Genomic DNA, 14305 nt, shown 5'->3' on the forward strand with positions numbered 1-14305 from the left:
CAGTCCCAGATCCTGAGCTGTAGTTTGTTTGATAGGAGCAGCCGGCAGCACTGGGGTCCCGGCACTGTGAATCCGGCACTGTGAAGCCGCTGTGCACCTCTTTATCCTTCTGCTCCACTGTGGCAAGGTTATGGCGGCGTTTGGGGGAGTGCCCGAAAGGATTGGGTTTTCTCAGCCCCGATCTCGGGTTGGGGTACAGACCATGTGGTCTGTGGCAGATTCTGCTGGACGCCTCCTGCCTCTTCCGAAGAGGGATTAGGGATTTTGAGCTGGGAGCACAGCTTCTCTCCGTGCATGTCGGGAGCTCAGTTGTGCTGGCGGTGGGTACCCATGGTCAGCGAGACCTTCCAGGGAAAGACTGGGTGACCCGTGATCAGTCTCGCAACTTTCCTTCCCCGTGGGGTTTTCTTACGACTGGGACTCCTAGTCTCAGGCACCCTTGTGCCCACCAATCAGCCTGGGAAAGTGATTGGGACACGCAGGCTTGGGGCTCCAGCCAGGAGACCCAATGTCCGAGTTACCTGGGATCTCTTCAGGGTTCTGGCTGTGCGGCCCGAGAGTGGACCGGACCGATTCCCACGCTGTGGGAGCTTCCCTTCACCTGGGAAACAGGATCGCTGTAGTTTTAGGGCCCAGAGTTCAGTCTCCTGGTCGCTGCACAGAGAGTGTTGTCCCGCTTCTCAGACACAGTGTTCTCCCGGTGCTGCCATCTTGGCCCCCTTTTAGTTTTTTTTTTTTCTCTGAAAATCCTGGTAATTATTTTTATTTACTTTTTTCTTTTACTCCAATTCCCAGTACCTAATTCCAAATTTTAGTATGTGTGTATTTATTGAACATTCATCAGGTGTTTATTAAGTATGTATAACAAACCAGGTATTTACTCTTTTACATTTTTTTTGAGGTTGCCATATTGGTTACATATAATCCTTGAATTGAGAATCCACTCAGCAAGGTGCACAGCATTCAAAACCATCTGTTGTAGAACACAGTCCCTGTACTTGTGCTAGGCCTTGACAATAGGAAACAGCATGATAGGCTTTGTTTCAGGAATTTTATAATTTAATGGGGGAAAAAGCTTTACATGTTGAAAGACTACAGAATAAATTACACTTGGGAGACAGAGGCAGGTGCATCTCTAAGTTCAAAGATAGCTTGTTCTACAAAGCAAGTTCCAGGGCAGCCAGAACCACACAGAGAAACCCTACCTTAAAAAAAAAATCACTTGCGTTTAAAATGTAAATATGGAAAACCAATATATCTCTGTGGACCATCTAGAGAAAAGTTTCATTGGAAAGAGCTTTTTGTTTTGTTTTGTTTTGAGACAGGGTTTCTCTGTGTAGCCTTGGCTTTCCTCGGCTCACCTTGAAAGCAGGAAAACTTTTAGAGGTAAAGAGGAACAAAGACTATTTCAGGAAAGTTTCCAGTAGAAATATCTGTACTAAGAGTTACTTAAGGAAAATCTAACAGAAGTAGATGACACAGTGGATATATGTGGATGATCGTAAGAACATGGGGTAGAGAAAGAAATTGAAAGTGTTTGAGAGGGATCATCATAGGGAAGCTGTCAAAGTTATACTGTATTCATCCATTCTAAAATACTGTGCTCTGTGCTGTGTTGCAGTCTCTTTGATGTGGCACTGGATAGAATATACCAGGCAGTGGTTTTCTCCAGATATGCCTAGAATAGGGTATTGGATCCCCTACTACTGGGATTATGAATGGTTGTGAGCCACAGTGCAGGTGCTGGGAATTGAACTTGGGTCCTCTACAAGAGCAATAAACACTGAGCCAACTCTCCAACCCATTACTTTATATACTTCTGGTCCAACTAGCTATGGTCTTCCTAAAATCTATGTCATCATTTCTCCAGGAGCCACTGAAGCCGTTCAAACCCCTTTCTTCTCCTTGCCATAGGAGTACCACAAAATCCAACTGGGTCACCAAAGCTCATAATAGTCAGCTATTGGAAGAAACCTAAATTCCATCAAGAAAATTAAGTAAGAGATGGTACATTTGAATAATGCTATGACACGTTGCTATAAAACAGTTGTTTGGGGGCTGGGACTGTATTTCAATGATAGAATGCTTGCCTGGAATATATTATGCCTTGGGTTTAAATCCTCAGAACTGAAAAGCAAACCTGTATACTGATATGGACCTTCTCTACTAGATGTTTATGTCAGTGACAACTACAGCACATTTTCCTCTTGTCCCTTCAGTTCATTGTTTGCCCTGTTCCTCCTGTGTATGGTGGGAGGCTGTCTTAAAAGGATCAAAGCAATGTATTGATCTACTGTGTATGGTGGAAGGCTCTTCTGTATAGGTCATGGCAATGAATGTTCTTGTCCTTTGGTTTCTGATTAATTCAATGGGAGTTTCTAATTAAAAAAAAAAAAAGAGCTGGGTATGGGTTTAATCCCAGCATTTAGGAGGCTCTCTGTGCGTTTCAGACTGGCCTGGTTTACATAGTGAGGACACTACACTACAGGACACTATGTAGTCCTGTAGTCTAGGACAGGACTACATAGAACAATGGTTCTCAATGTTCCCATTGCTGTGACCCTTTAATACACACCTCATGGTGTGTTAACCCCACCAATAATTTTTTTGCTGCTTCATAACTGTAATTTTGCTACTATTATGAACTGTAGTATAAATATCTGATATGAAAGGTAATCTGATATTTGACCCCCAAGAAAGGGTTATTCAACCCCTAAAGGGGTTTCAGCTCACAGCTTGAGAATGACTGATATATAGAGACCCTATCTCAAAACAAAACAAAAATTTAAAAAATTAAAATAAAGTAACACAGAAATTTTATATTTTAATGATTAGAGAGAATTGTTATAATGGCCATCTAAGAAAAGAATAGAAATATAAGTTGATAGGATAGTAAATAAAAATTTTGTCTGTTTTTACTTTTTGGGTGGCAAGCAGCCTAAATTTTTTTAATGGAATTTAATGTAGGAACTGGACAAATGGTTTGGTATTTAAGAGTACTTGCTGCTCTTACAGAGGACTAGAGATCAGTTCTTAGTACCCACGTCTGGCAATTCACAATTTCCTGTAACTTTAGCTCCAGAGTATCCAGTATATCCTCTCTGGCTTCTGTCAGTACCCACAAACATGTGCATATACACAGACATGCAGACAGACACATAAGTAAAAATAAAATAATAAGAATTTAGTGTGAAATGCACTAGACATCCCCATTCTAGTCATACCTACTTAACTGTGAATTCCACCTTACCAGAACTATGATTTAAATACATTGTAGGCTCAGAATAGAGAATTATACCAAGTACCTAGTCTAGAAATGGGTATGAACTGGTTCATCTAGCAAGATCTTAATCTTCGTATTTGTGAGCCAGGAGCTAGGTGAAGGCTGATTCTTTTCTTCAAATTGTAATTGTAACAGATATCTGTAGAGCTGTGGGATAATCCTGGGATGAAATACAGCAGTGATATATGTTCAGTAAAGAAAGATTTTATACTGGGAACTTCTATTTTCCCTGGATCCTTTGTCATGTATTATAAACTCTCCAAGCACAGAGGATGGAATTATCACAAAGTATTACTATCAATACTATTAGCTGAATTTTATTCATAAAGTTCTCTAGTTTAAGTGGTCAAGACGAGGGAATTAGGAACTTGAAGCCAGTCTGGGTTACAAATGAGACTAGGACTCCAGAAAAAAAAAAGCAAACAAAAATCCCTTTTATGTTTCTTGAAAGTAGAATCTAGTAGAAACTGTTGCCTGTGTTAATATAATCTTTGCAGCATTAAACAAAAAAGTTTTCAAAATCACTTACTTTTGTTCATTGTCTTTGCATTTATTTACAGTTCTGGGAATTGCCAATGCAGAGTAGGTGTCACCGGCTCCATGTGTGACCAATGCCAAGATGGACATTATGGCTTTAGTAAGACAGGATGCTTGCCCTGTCAGTGCAACAACCGGTCTGTTAGTTGTGATGTTCTTACAGGTACGTAGTTTACTTAATAGTATCATAAAATTACCCTTTATTTCTTTGATCTTGAAGTGTTTGTATATTGATTCTTTTCAAATAGTTTATTATAAGGCCTTGTTATTTTAAGTAGATATAATAAGGCATATGGCAAGTCATACTTTTATAATAACTTAAAATATTTCATGAATTTCAAGAATCATTTTGATTGTAGAGACACAGAAGTACAGAGAACAACAGAAAGTGAACTGTCAGACTGGGCAGAAAAACAATAGAACTCTTCCAAGCAAGCCATGATCACCTAGAAAATCCTGTGTGAAAGAACTGAGGCATCTTATGACTTTAGGAAGAGTCAGACAAATCCAGAATTACAGCATGCAATTCACTGTGGTCTTACTTACACAAGTATGGTCAAGGGTAGTAGGAAGATTGGCCAGTCCTCACAATTTGCATCAACAGGTAGAGAATTATGTGGTTTTAAAGTCAAAGGTGACTCTCATTAACCCTAGAATGTAGCTAGTTTATCTGAATACAACATGAAAGATGCAAAGCACATTCCTGGTGCCAATATATAGGTTCTAGTCATAAAGCTCCATTTACCATATCACTTTTTTTTTAAAAAATCTGCATTGTGCAGAAAAGCTATCTAAGAAAAGGGTGTAAAGTTACTTAGGCACAGTCATGAAATTTATGGCTCAAGATGTCTGCGATTAAATCAGTCTGTATCCATATACCACATGCTTTCTTTCCAGGAGAGGTTTGATAATTCAGAGAACAGGCTAAAGAGTAAGGGTTGGCCCAAGAAAAAGCATTTGTACTTGAGGAAGAGTTTTGACAGCTATTGGAACCTGCATGATAGCTGGAAACTAGAGGGGCCCTACACTTAAGGCTATTTTTCCCAAACCTCACTGTGGAGGAAATAGATGCCTGGGCCAGAAAAATTTTAATGCTGAGGAGACAAAATCCTTTTAAGGAGAAGTAGGCTTGTTGTGACATACAACTGTCTCTTTTTTGTCAAATTTTATTTTATGTTTATTTTTAATGTATATATTCATTTTACACCCTGATCATAGACCCCTCCCTTCTCTTCTCCTGGTCACTTTCTCCCGCCCTCCTCCCCCATATACTTTTATCTTCTTCTCACAAAAGGGGAGCCCTCCCCACCAATCCACCCTAGCACATAAGTCTCATCAGGACTAAGCTCAACCTCATTCACTGAGACTAGCTCTTCTTAATACATTGCTAGACTCTAAAAATGCATAAAATGGGTCTGAATGTTTGAACCCCCAGTGTCAAGTGCTGAATCTCTCAAAGTTTTTCAGAGCTGAGGAGATAAATGTCTGTCAGATAGTTACTCCAAAAGGTCATGCCAAAAAATAGTGAAGAACTAGAGGTGAATTGACAGATATGAATATTGAGTGTGTCTGCAACCCACTTTAATGCCTGATTGAATCGATGCCATCATTTTCTCATAGTTACCTATTAGAGGAACATAGGACTCTCATTGTTTCTTTTATATATCAGGTGTGACATACAATAAATAACAGAGACTACAAAAATGGAAAAATATGGTCAGTAATAAAAATATAAACAATGGAAACAGGACTATGTGATATTGTTATTTGAGTTAGCATTGAAACTTCAAAATAAATAAAACTACTATATTAAGGAATTAGAGGAAAAGGCAGGCAAAATGAGTAAGAAGAGATAAAATTTCACTAGAGAATCAACACTGTACACAGGTGTGCATACACAGAGATGTGGGGAGAGGGTGACAGGGGAGGAGAGATCTTGAGGACTGGGAAGATAGCTCAATTAGTAAAGTACTTGCTATGCAAGCATGAGGACCTGAGTTTTATCCCCACATAAAAATGCTGGTCGTAGTTTTGTATGTATTGGTGCCCTTCGTGTATGTCTGTAAACTACAGGGATGCATTGTCTGTGGTGGCCAGAAGAGGTCATCTGATCCCCTGTAATTAGAGTTACAAACATTTGTGAGCCATTGCCATGTAGGTACTAGAAACTGAATGTGAATCCTCTCGAAGAGCAGCCAGTATTTTTAAACACCATGCCATCTATCTCTCCAGCCCCAGTGGCATGCACTTGTAATCCCAGTGTCGGGGAAACAGGATCCCTGGGATTCGTTGATCATCCAGTCTACCCTAATAAGTAAACTCTAGGTCATTGAGAAACTCCTTTTGAAGTGGACAGCATTCCTGAGGATGACACTTGAGATTACAAATACATATGTAATTGCATGGATATGAAGCTGCAAATCCATACACACTCATTAACAGAAACAACCTAGAACCAAAAATACAATTAAAAACTGTTCATACTGAAGCATTTTGATAAAATTTAGTGGCAGAAAAGGCAGGGAGATGAGTAGGACACAGCCATGGTTTAATGTAATGTAAGGGAGGCCCAGGAAGTTATAGCCAAGAATTTTCTAAATGATTAATTTAAAAAAAAAAATCAACCTACATATCAGAAAGCCAAGCAAACGCCAAACAACAGAGTAACAACAGAGTAAACTACACCTAAGGAAACCTAGTCAAATTGTCACAAATTAAACACATGATCTTCAAATTCCCTAAATGTAAAAAAAAAAAAAAACAAAAAAACAAAAAAACAAATTCCCTAAATGTAAGATTGGAGGAACTTCCTGGAAAGTTTTTTTAATATATATTTTTTTAATTTATTCACTATACTTCCTAATTGTAGACTTTTCCCTCTTCTCATCCTGGGCCCATCCTCCCTCCCTCTTTTCCCTCCCTCCCTCTTTTCCCCAATCCTCCCCTCCTTAGAAAGGAGAGCCCTTCTCCTCTACTAATTGACCCCAGCCTATCTAGTATCATCAGGACTGGCTGCATTCTGATGCAAGGCTGCCCTTGCCAGGGGAAGTGATCAAGGGGAAGGCAACAGAGCTTATTTAGAGACAGCCCCTGCTCCCCTTACTAAGGAACCCACATGGAGACTTTCTGCATATCTGAGCAGGGATCCTAGGTCCTCTCCATGTATGGTTCTTGGTTGGTGCATCAGTCTCTGCAAGACCCTCTGGGCCCATATTTGTTGGCTCTCTTGGTCTTCTGTGGAGTTCCTGCCCCCTCTGAGTCCCTCTGTCCCCCAACTCTTCCACAAATCTCTCTGCTCTGCCCAAGGTTTGGCTGTGAGATCAGCATCTGCTTTGATCTACTGGTGGGGAGAGTTTTTTAGGGGACATCTATGGTAGGTTCCCTCTCTTCATCTACTTCTGTTGTCCATTCAGTTTGTACTTCTAAATGAGATTTAAGCATCCTTTCTAGAGTGCTCCTTGTTACTTAGCTTCTTTAGGTCTGTGGATTGTAGTATGGTTATCCTGTATTATATGGTTAATATCAACTTATAAGTTATTACTTATAAGTTATTCCATGCTTGACTTTCTGGGTCTGTGTTGTCTCACTCATGGATCTTTTCCAGAGCCATCATTTGCCTGTGAATTTCAAGATGCCCTTGTTTTTAGCAGCTGAATAATAATATTCCATTGTGTAGATTTATCACAGTTTCTTTATCCATTCTTCAGTTGAGGGACATCTGGGTTTTTCCAGTTTCTGGCTATTATGAATAAAGCTGCTATGAAGATAATTGAGCAAGTGTACTTGTTGTATGGTGCAGCAGCTTTTGGGTATATGCCCAGGAGTGGTATAGCTGGGTCTTGAGGGTAGAACTATTTCCAGTTTCCTGAGAAAGCACCAGGTTGATTTCCAAAGTGGTGGTACAAGGTTTCCATGAGATGTTGAGAAGAATATATATTCTTTTGTGTTTGGGTGAAATGTTCTGTAGATAACTGTTAGGTCCATTTGATTCATGACATCTATTAGTTTGATTATTTCTCTGTTTAGTTTTTGCCTTGATGATCTGTTCTTTGGTGACATTGGTGTGTTGAAGTCTCCCAGTGTTAATGTATGGGGTTCAATGTATGATTTAAACTTTAGTTATGTTTCTTTTACAAATGTGGTTGCCCTTGTGTTTGGTACATAGATTTTCAGAATTGAGACATCATATTGTTATATTTTTCCTTTGATGAGAATAAAGTGTCCTTGTCCTTCCCCACATCTTTTGATTAATTTTTGTTGAAATTAATATTAGATACCAGAATGGCTACCCCAGGTTGCCTTTTGTGTACGTTTTTTTTTTTAAACCTTTTTCCAGCCCTTTGCTCTGAGGTCTATCTTTATTACTGAGGTATGTTTCTTGTATGTAGCAGATGATGGTTTTAAATCCTTTCTGTTAGCCTGTGTCTTTTATTGGGGAGTTGACACCATTGATGTTGAGGGATATTAATGACCAGTGGTTATTAATTTCTCTTATTTTGATGTTGGTGGTGAGAGAGAGGTTGGGGGAGAAGGAGAGGGAGAGATCAATCTTTGTTTTGGTTTTATTGATGTGGGGTTATTTCCTATATTTTCCTGGGTATAATTACCCTCCTTGGGTTGGAGTTTTCCTTCTAGTATCTTCTGTAGAGCTGTATTTGTGGTTAGGCATTGTTTACATTTGTTTTTGTCATGGAATATCTTGTTTTCTCCCTCTATGATGAATATAAGTTTTACTGGTTATAGTAGTCTGGGTTGACGTCTGTGCTCTCTTAGTGTCTGCATGACATCTGTACAGTCCCTTCTAGCTTTCATAGTCTCTGTTGTGAAGTCAGGTGTAATTCTGACATATCTGCCATTATGTTACTTGGCCTTTTTTCCTTGTAGCTTTTAGTATTCTTTCATTGTTCTGTACATTTAGTGTTTTGATTATTATATGTTGGGAGGATTTTCCTTTCTGGTCCAATCTATTTGGTGTTCTATAAGCTTTTTGTATGTTTATAGGCATGTCTTTCTTTAGGTTGAGGAAGTTTTCGTCTATGATTTTGCTGAAAATGTTTTCTGGTCCTTGAAGCTGGGAGTCTTCTCCTTTTTCTATTACTATTATTCTTAGGTTTGGTCTTCTTATAGTGTCCCAGATTTTTTAGATGTTTTGTGTCAGGAACTTTTTAGATTTTAACATTTTCTTTGATGTATCGGTTTCTTAAATTGTATCTTCTACACCTGAGATTATTTCTTCCGTCTCTTGTATTTGGTTGGTAATGTTATTGTCTGTAGTTCCTGTTCTCTTCCCTAGGCTTTCCAACTCCAGGATTGCCTCAGATTGTGTTTTCTTTATTGCTTCTCTTTCCATTTTTAGGTCTTGAACAATTTTATTTCTTTCCTTTTTCTCCCATTTGGTTGTATTTTTCTGTATTTGTTTTCTTTTTTTCTTTCTTTTTTTTTTTCTTGGTTTTTTTGTTTTTTTTAATTCAGGATTACAGGCATGTACCACCATGCCCGCTTTTCTGTATTTCTTTAAGGGGTTTATTCAGTTGCTTCACCTGTTTTATTGTATTTTCCTGTATTTTCTTGAGAGAGTTATTTTCTTTTTTCTAGGCCTCTATCATTTTTATAACCTCAAATTTAAGATCACTTTCTTGAGTTTCAGGTGTGGTAGTATCTCCAGGGCTTGCTGTGGTAGGATAGTTGGTTTCTGGTGGTGTCATATGGCCCTGGTTTTTGTTGCTTGTGTTCTTATGCTGGCCTCTATCATTTGGTTATCTCTGATGTTAGCAAAACTGGTGGAGTCTGATGGTAGTTGGCCTCTAAGGATTGTAGGATTAGATGGTGGTCCCAGATAGTCCTCTGGCTTTCCTGGGTGATAGCGGATCTTCAGGGGTACAGGGAGAACTGGTAGTCTCTGATAGCTGTCAGTCTCTGGGATTGCAGGTGTGGTTGCGGACTAGGATATGGGTCATGCTAGATGCTGTAGTCTCTGATGGGTGTTGGTCATAAAGGCTGCTGTTCCCCATTGGTTGCTGATCTCCAAGAATGCAGGTGGAGATTTGGCCTAGGAAATGGAGTGGGCGAGAAGATGGTGCTTGGAGCATGCTGCTATTCCCTAGTGATTACTGTTCTTGGGAAATGGGAGGTGGGGAGGGGAGAGGAGGATTGGGCCAGATAGCCTGAGGCAGACAGCCCTCTACAGGTGGACTCTAGCAGCCAGGAGGCGGGGGAGGTCCCTTACCTCTTGTTCTCTGGTATTTGCTGGTCCTAGGAAATAGAGTGGGCACAGAAAATGGTGCTTAGAGCTGTTAGTACTTTGGCAGCCTGCTTCTGGGTTGCCTAGCAACCTATGATGTCATCATGTGTAGCTGGCAAGGTAGCATTGATCCTTAAAAGGACCAACCTGCCACTTTGTCTCTCTCAGCTCTTGCCCTCTTCCCTTTCTTTGTTGGAGTGTCCCCTCTCTTCCCCCTATCATGTCTCACTCTCTCCTCTCTGTCTCTTCATCTCCATCTAATAAACTCTTTCATATAAAATCTGCTGTGCACATCATTGTCGTTTTAATGCACCAATGTTAAGATTGTGCAACAGAGTTACACAGCGAGTTCAACAAATCACGCCACATGACTGGTTCCACGTGGGTGGGAGTTTTATTAAGGGAAGGGGTAAGGGGCCACAGAGACCATCCCTGGGCAGGTCAGGAATGAAAGAGAGAGAGAGAGAGAGAAAGAGAGAGAGAGAGAGAAGGGGCTTTGGGTTCTCTTATAAGGTGACCCAGAGAATGTGCAGGTGGTTTCAGGTGGTCCATTGGTGGCCTCACAGATGCCCAACATCTGGTTCATCAGGTCCCTTAGGGCTGGCAATAGAAATGCCTGTTTACAGATTCCAACAGGAGTGCTGTTCTTTCCCCCTGGTTACCAGTCCTGGTAACTGGGGAGAGAAGAGGTCTAAGTTAACCTGTCCACCTTTCCTCACACAGCCATGTGGCTGGCTATCCTTCTAGGTCCACAATCATATCAGTCTTCCTCCGTGTCTTCTGGCAAAAGGCTTCTGGAAAGTTTTTTTTTAACACCAACAGGAAAAAAATTCAGAACATATGATTTTGATAAGTACAAGAGTTTTTATGAGAACATAGCATCAGAATAAATCTAAACTGAATGGATCCCCAGAAGAATCTGTTCTGGAGGATTATTCTTTATGTTAATTTTCTACTCTCCAGAGAGTATGTGTAGAGAAATCTGTTTGGAATATATTGTGTTATGTTCTTTCCAGTATCATTTGGCTATACCTACTTATCTAATGTTCTTTCTCTTTACTATTACATGTGTGAACTCAGCTTTTTTTCTCCCCTGTCCCAAGTTTATCATACATGTTATTTACCCTGCCAAGAATAGCCTTTCCTACTCACCTCTATCTACACTAAGGAACCCTTTGCCTTATTAAGTCATAGTCTTCTTTTAGGTCCTCAACAAACTGTGACTTCATTAGCATTTCCCATTGCTTCTCACCAAATGCAAAATCTTTTGCCATACATTGTCACATGCACTTGCAATTTTCAGAGCACTTGTCACAGTTGATGTTTACATGTTTACTTGTGACCATTACTCTCCTGTGCACACTCACTACACAGTAAGTTCTGTCATGGCAGGAAGAGCATCAGCATCATCTCTATTGTTTATATAATTTTAGCACAGATAATGGCACATAGTGAGCACTCACTGAATCTTTGTTGGGTAAATGAACAAACTAATGGTAAAACGTGAAAAAGGAGTGAAGCTCAACATTGGATAACAAGAAGAATGTTTCATTGTGCTGAATCATAGGTTATTCCCTGGGTCTTTTACAGCACATGATTCTTCTTTATAGCAGAAAGCAGCTGTCACATTGACCTACACATACTCTAGAGAGAAAGCAAAATAAATCCTTTGAATTAATCTGGATTCTAAAAGAAGTAAAATGGTTTACCATATGAAAAGTATAATAAGGTGGAATCCAATGTGAAGGAGTGAGCAAATGACTTAAACAGCCAGTTCATGTATCATTTTTATCACAGATGAGTTTTCAAGAGTTCTGTGATGCAGTTGCCCTCTGGTGGCCACTTTGTCATTGACACAGTTATTCTCCCCACTATTTCTGGGATTTCTGTTTTAGATTTTAGTTTCAAAGTCCTCTTTTTGTAGTAAAATATATTGGGGAAAACATCATAAGAAAAATTAGACAATGGATATAAAAAGGATCTCAAAATAATTGACCCAGCAATTCTTTTTCAAGAACCTTCTGAGAAAATAATTCTAAATTCATAAAAAGCTTTATGTTAAAAAAAAAACACTCACCAGAATGGTACTTATTATCCTAAAAAATTAGACACCCCAATTTATAACAATTGGCAATTAATACTGTTAATATATGGTTAGAACCACAGAAAATAAATTTTGACCATTTCATGGGCAAGTTATTTAATGTGTTGCTGTATCTGTAAACTTGGGATAACAGTAGTCCCCTAGTAATTTGCTGTAAAACTAAGGACATTTCTGCTTCTCTATAGAGCCCTGATCAGAATAATCAGTCTGGAAATGATATCTATTAGAATGTTTTCCATACAGTGTTTTCATGAATGAGATATAGCTAGACACAGGTATAAAATGAAAAGTATTATATAATTCGACTGTTTCAATGGCAAAATCCAAATCTGTATAAGCAAGGAAAGATTTCACAGAGGGTGTCCCAAATGTTAATGATTGTTCGAAGCATTTATCTTGTCCTTTTACTTGTTTTCCAGATTTTCTTTATTGAGTGCATTTTTAAATGAAAGTGTAAGAGGGTCAATTATTTTTTTAACTGCAAACTTTGTTTTTAAATAGCAGACTTCGTTTTAAGAATTCATGGCCCCTTTGTGTCTTGGTAGTCTCCCATGCAAGTGAGACTCCTGCAGCCTGACTCACTGACTGCCTTAACTGCTCAGTAACCATGTTGCTTCGAAATGCCACACTTTCCTGGCTTCCTGTGTGGATACATTTTCTTGTTCTTCACTGTGTTCCATCATCTTCAGTCAGCTCTATACTGCTGCCTCAGAGCTTGGAGCTTAGCACATTTGTCCCCTCCATTTGTACTTTCTGAGGGATCATACGCAGGCCCCAGATTCCATTTAAATGACATTGATATATGTGCTTATTGTCAGGCTTACATTTCTCCCTAGATCTCCATGCTCAAACATCCCACAAGCTACTTCATTTGAATGTTTTTATTGACATTAAAATCCCAATATCCAAAATGCCCATTTCCCACTAATAGGTGTCTGTTCTTCATCTAGGGTGTTCTTCAGTTTAGTAACTGCTACTTATTTCTTTGCTCAGTTCCTAAACCTTGAAGTCATATGTGATTTCCCTCCCTTTCTTACCACAAATATATAGTCAACTAGCAAGTTCTGTCATCTTCAGATATGCCTTGATCCAATCACTGATTTTGCATCCTTAACCAGGCATTACTGCCTATTTGAAGTAGTTGGCCTTTCCTTCCTGATCTTTCTGCTTCCTGTCTGTTGCCTTCTCCCTAGGTTCCTATTCATACTATAGTCCAGGTTCCATGTAAGAACTTTTACAATTATAAAACATAATTATGACATTCTCTGTGATGAAGCCCTGTAGTAGCCTATCATTACTCCTAGAGTAGAATTAAGACTTCTTTCTGTGACCTGAAACAACAATAATTAAAAACTAAAATTTAAATAGATTTTGTTTTAAAACCATATCCACAATTGTCTGAGATTTTTTAAGCAAACTTTTTTTAAAGCAAACTTTTATTGTTGTAGAGTTGATAGCTACAGAGGTGTCAGGAATAAGATTTAGAAGGAAAGCAGTTTCAAAGTGTTTTTATCACCATATGAGTACATCTTATTTTGTTACACATACGAAAAGTGCCTTATTACTTTCACTAATATCTGTAAACATTACATGATTTAACCCGGCGTGTTAGCACCTGCCTATAATCCCAGAATTTGGAGATGGAGCCAAGAGTATCAGGTATTCAAAGCCAAATTTAGGTAAATAGTAAATTTGAGGCCAGTTTGAGCTATATTCATAAGTAAATATATCTTATATGACTTTAAAAGATGATATTTGCAAGAAAATTCAGTTAAAATCAAAGTTAAGTATCCAGATAGCATGAAAATATCTCTTTCAGTAAGTCATGGAATTTAGGGGATTTTATGTAATCCTTTAGGAATTGAGAGCACACATTATTAATATCATTTTCATTGTTTTGGCTTGCAAATCTTGCTCCAGTTTTTGTCATATCATTTTATCTCATAGTCCCATCCTTTCTGCCACATCCATTTTTGTAAATATTACATGAGTAAGAGCATTACATCAAGTAAGACTTAATGAATGTTAATATCAGCTGATTTTAGTTTGTTGTAAAATTTACCCACTTATGTAGCAGTAGTTCTAAGTCTGATTTACACTACACCATCTCAGTCTGTTTGTAGATGTGGTGCTGCTTAAT

At 38.8% G+C, this 14305-nt stretch overlaps 1 protein-coding gene across 2 annotated transcripts in view; it reads left to right on the forward strand.

Annotated features, from left to right (window-relative positions):
- The window catches only part of Megf9 (multiple EGF like domains 9), a 124901-nt gene that overhangs the window by 93469 nt on the left and 17127 nt on the right, over window positions 1-14305 (forward strand). For both annotated transcript variants that reach the window (XM_055607539.1, XM_055607540.1), the window contains exon 3: window positions 3844-3983. In XM_055607539.1, coding sequence (XP_055463514.1) covers window positions 3844-3983 — 140 coding nt within the window. The remainder of the gene's footprint in view (window positions 1-3843; window positions 3984-14305) is intronic.

Source organism: Psammomys obesus, unplaced genomic scaffold (assembly GCF_907164565.1).
Source record: "Psammomys obesus unplaced genomic scaffold, mPsaObe1.curated_primary_1811, whole genome shotgun sequence".
In the NCBI taxonomy this organism is placed as follows: Eukaryota; Metazoa; Chordata; class Mammalia; order Rodentia; family Muridae; genus Psammomys; species Psammomys obesus.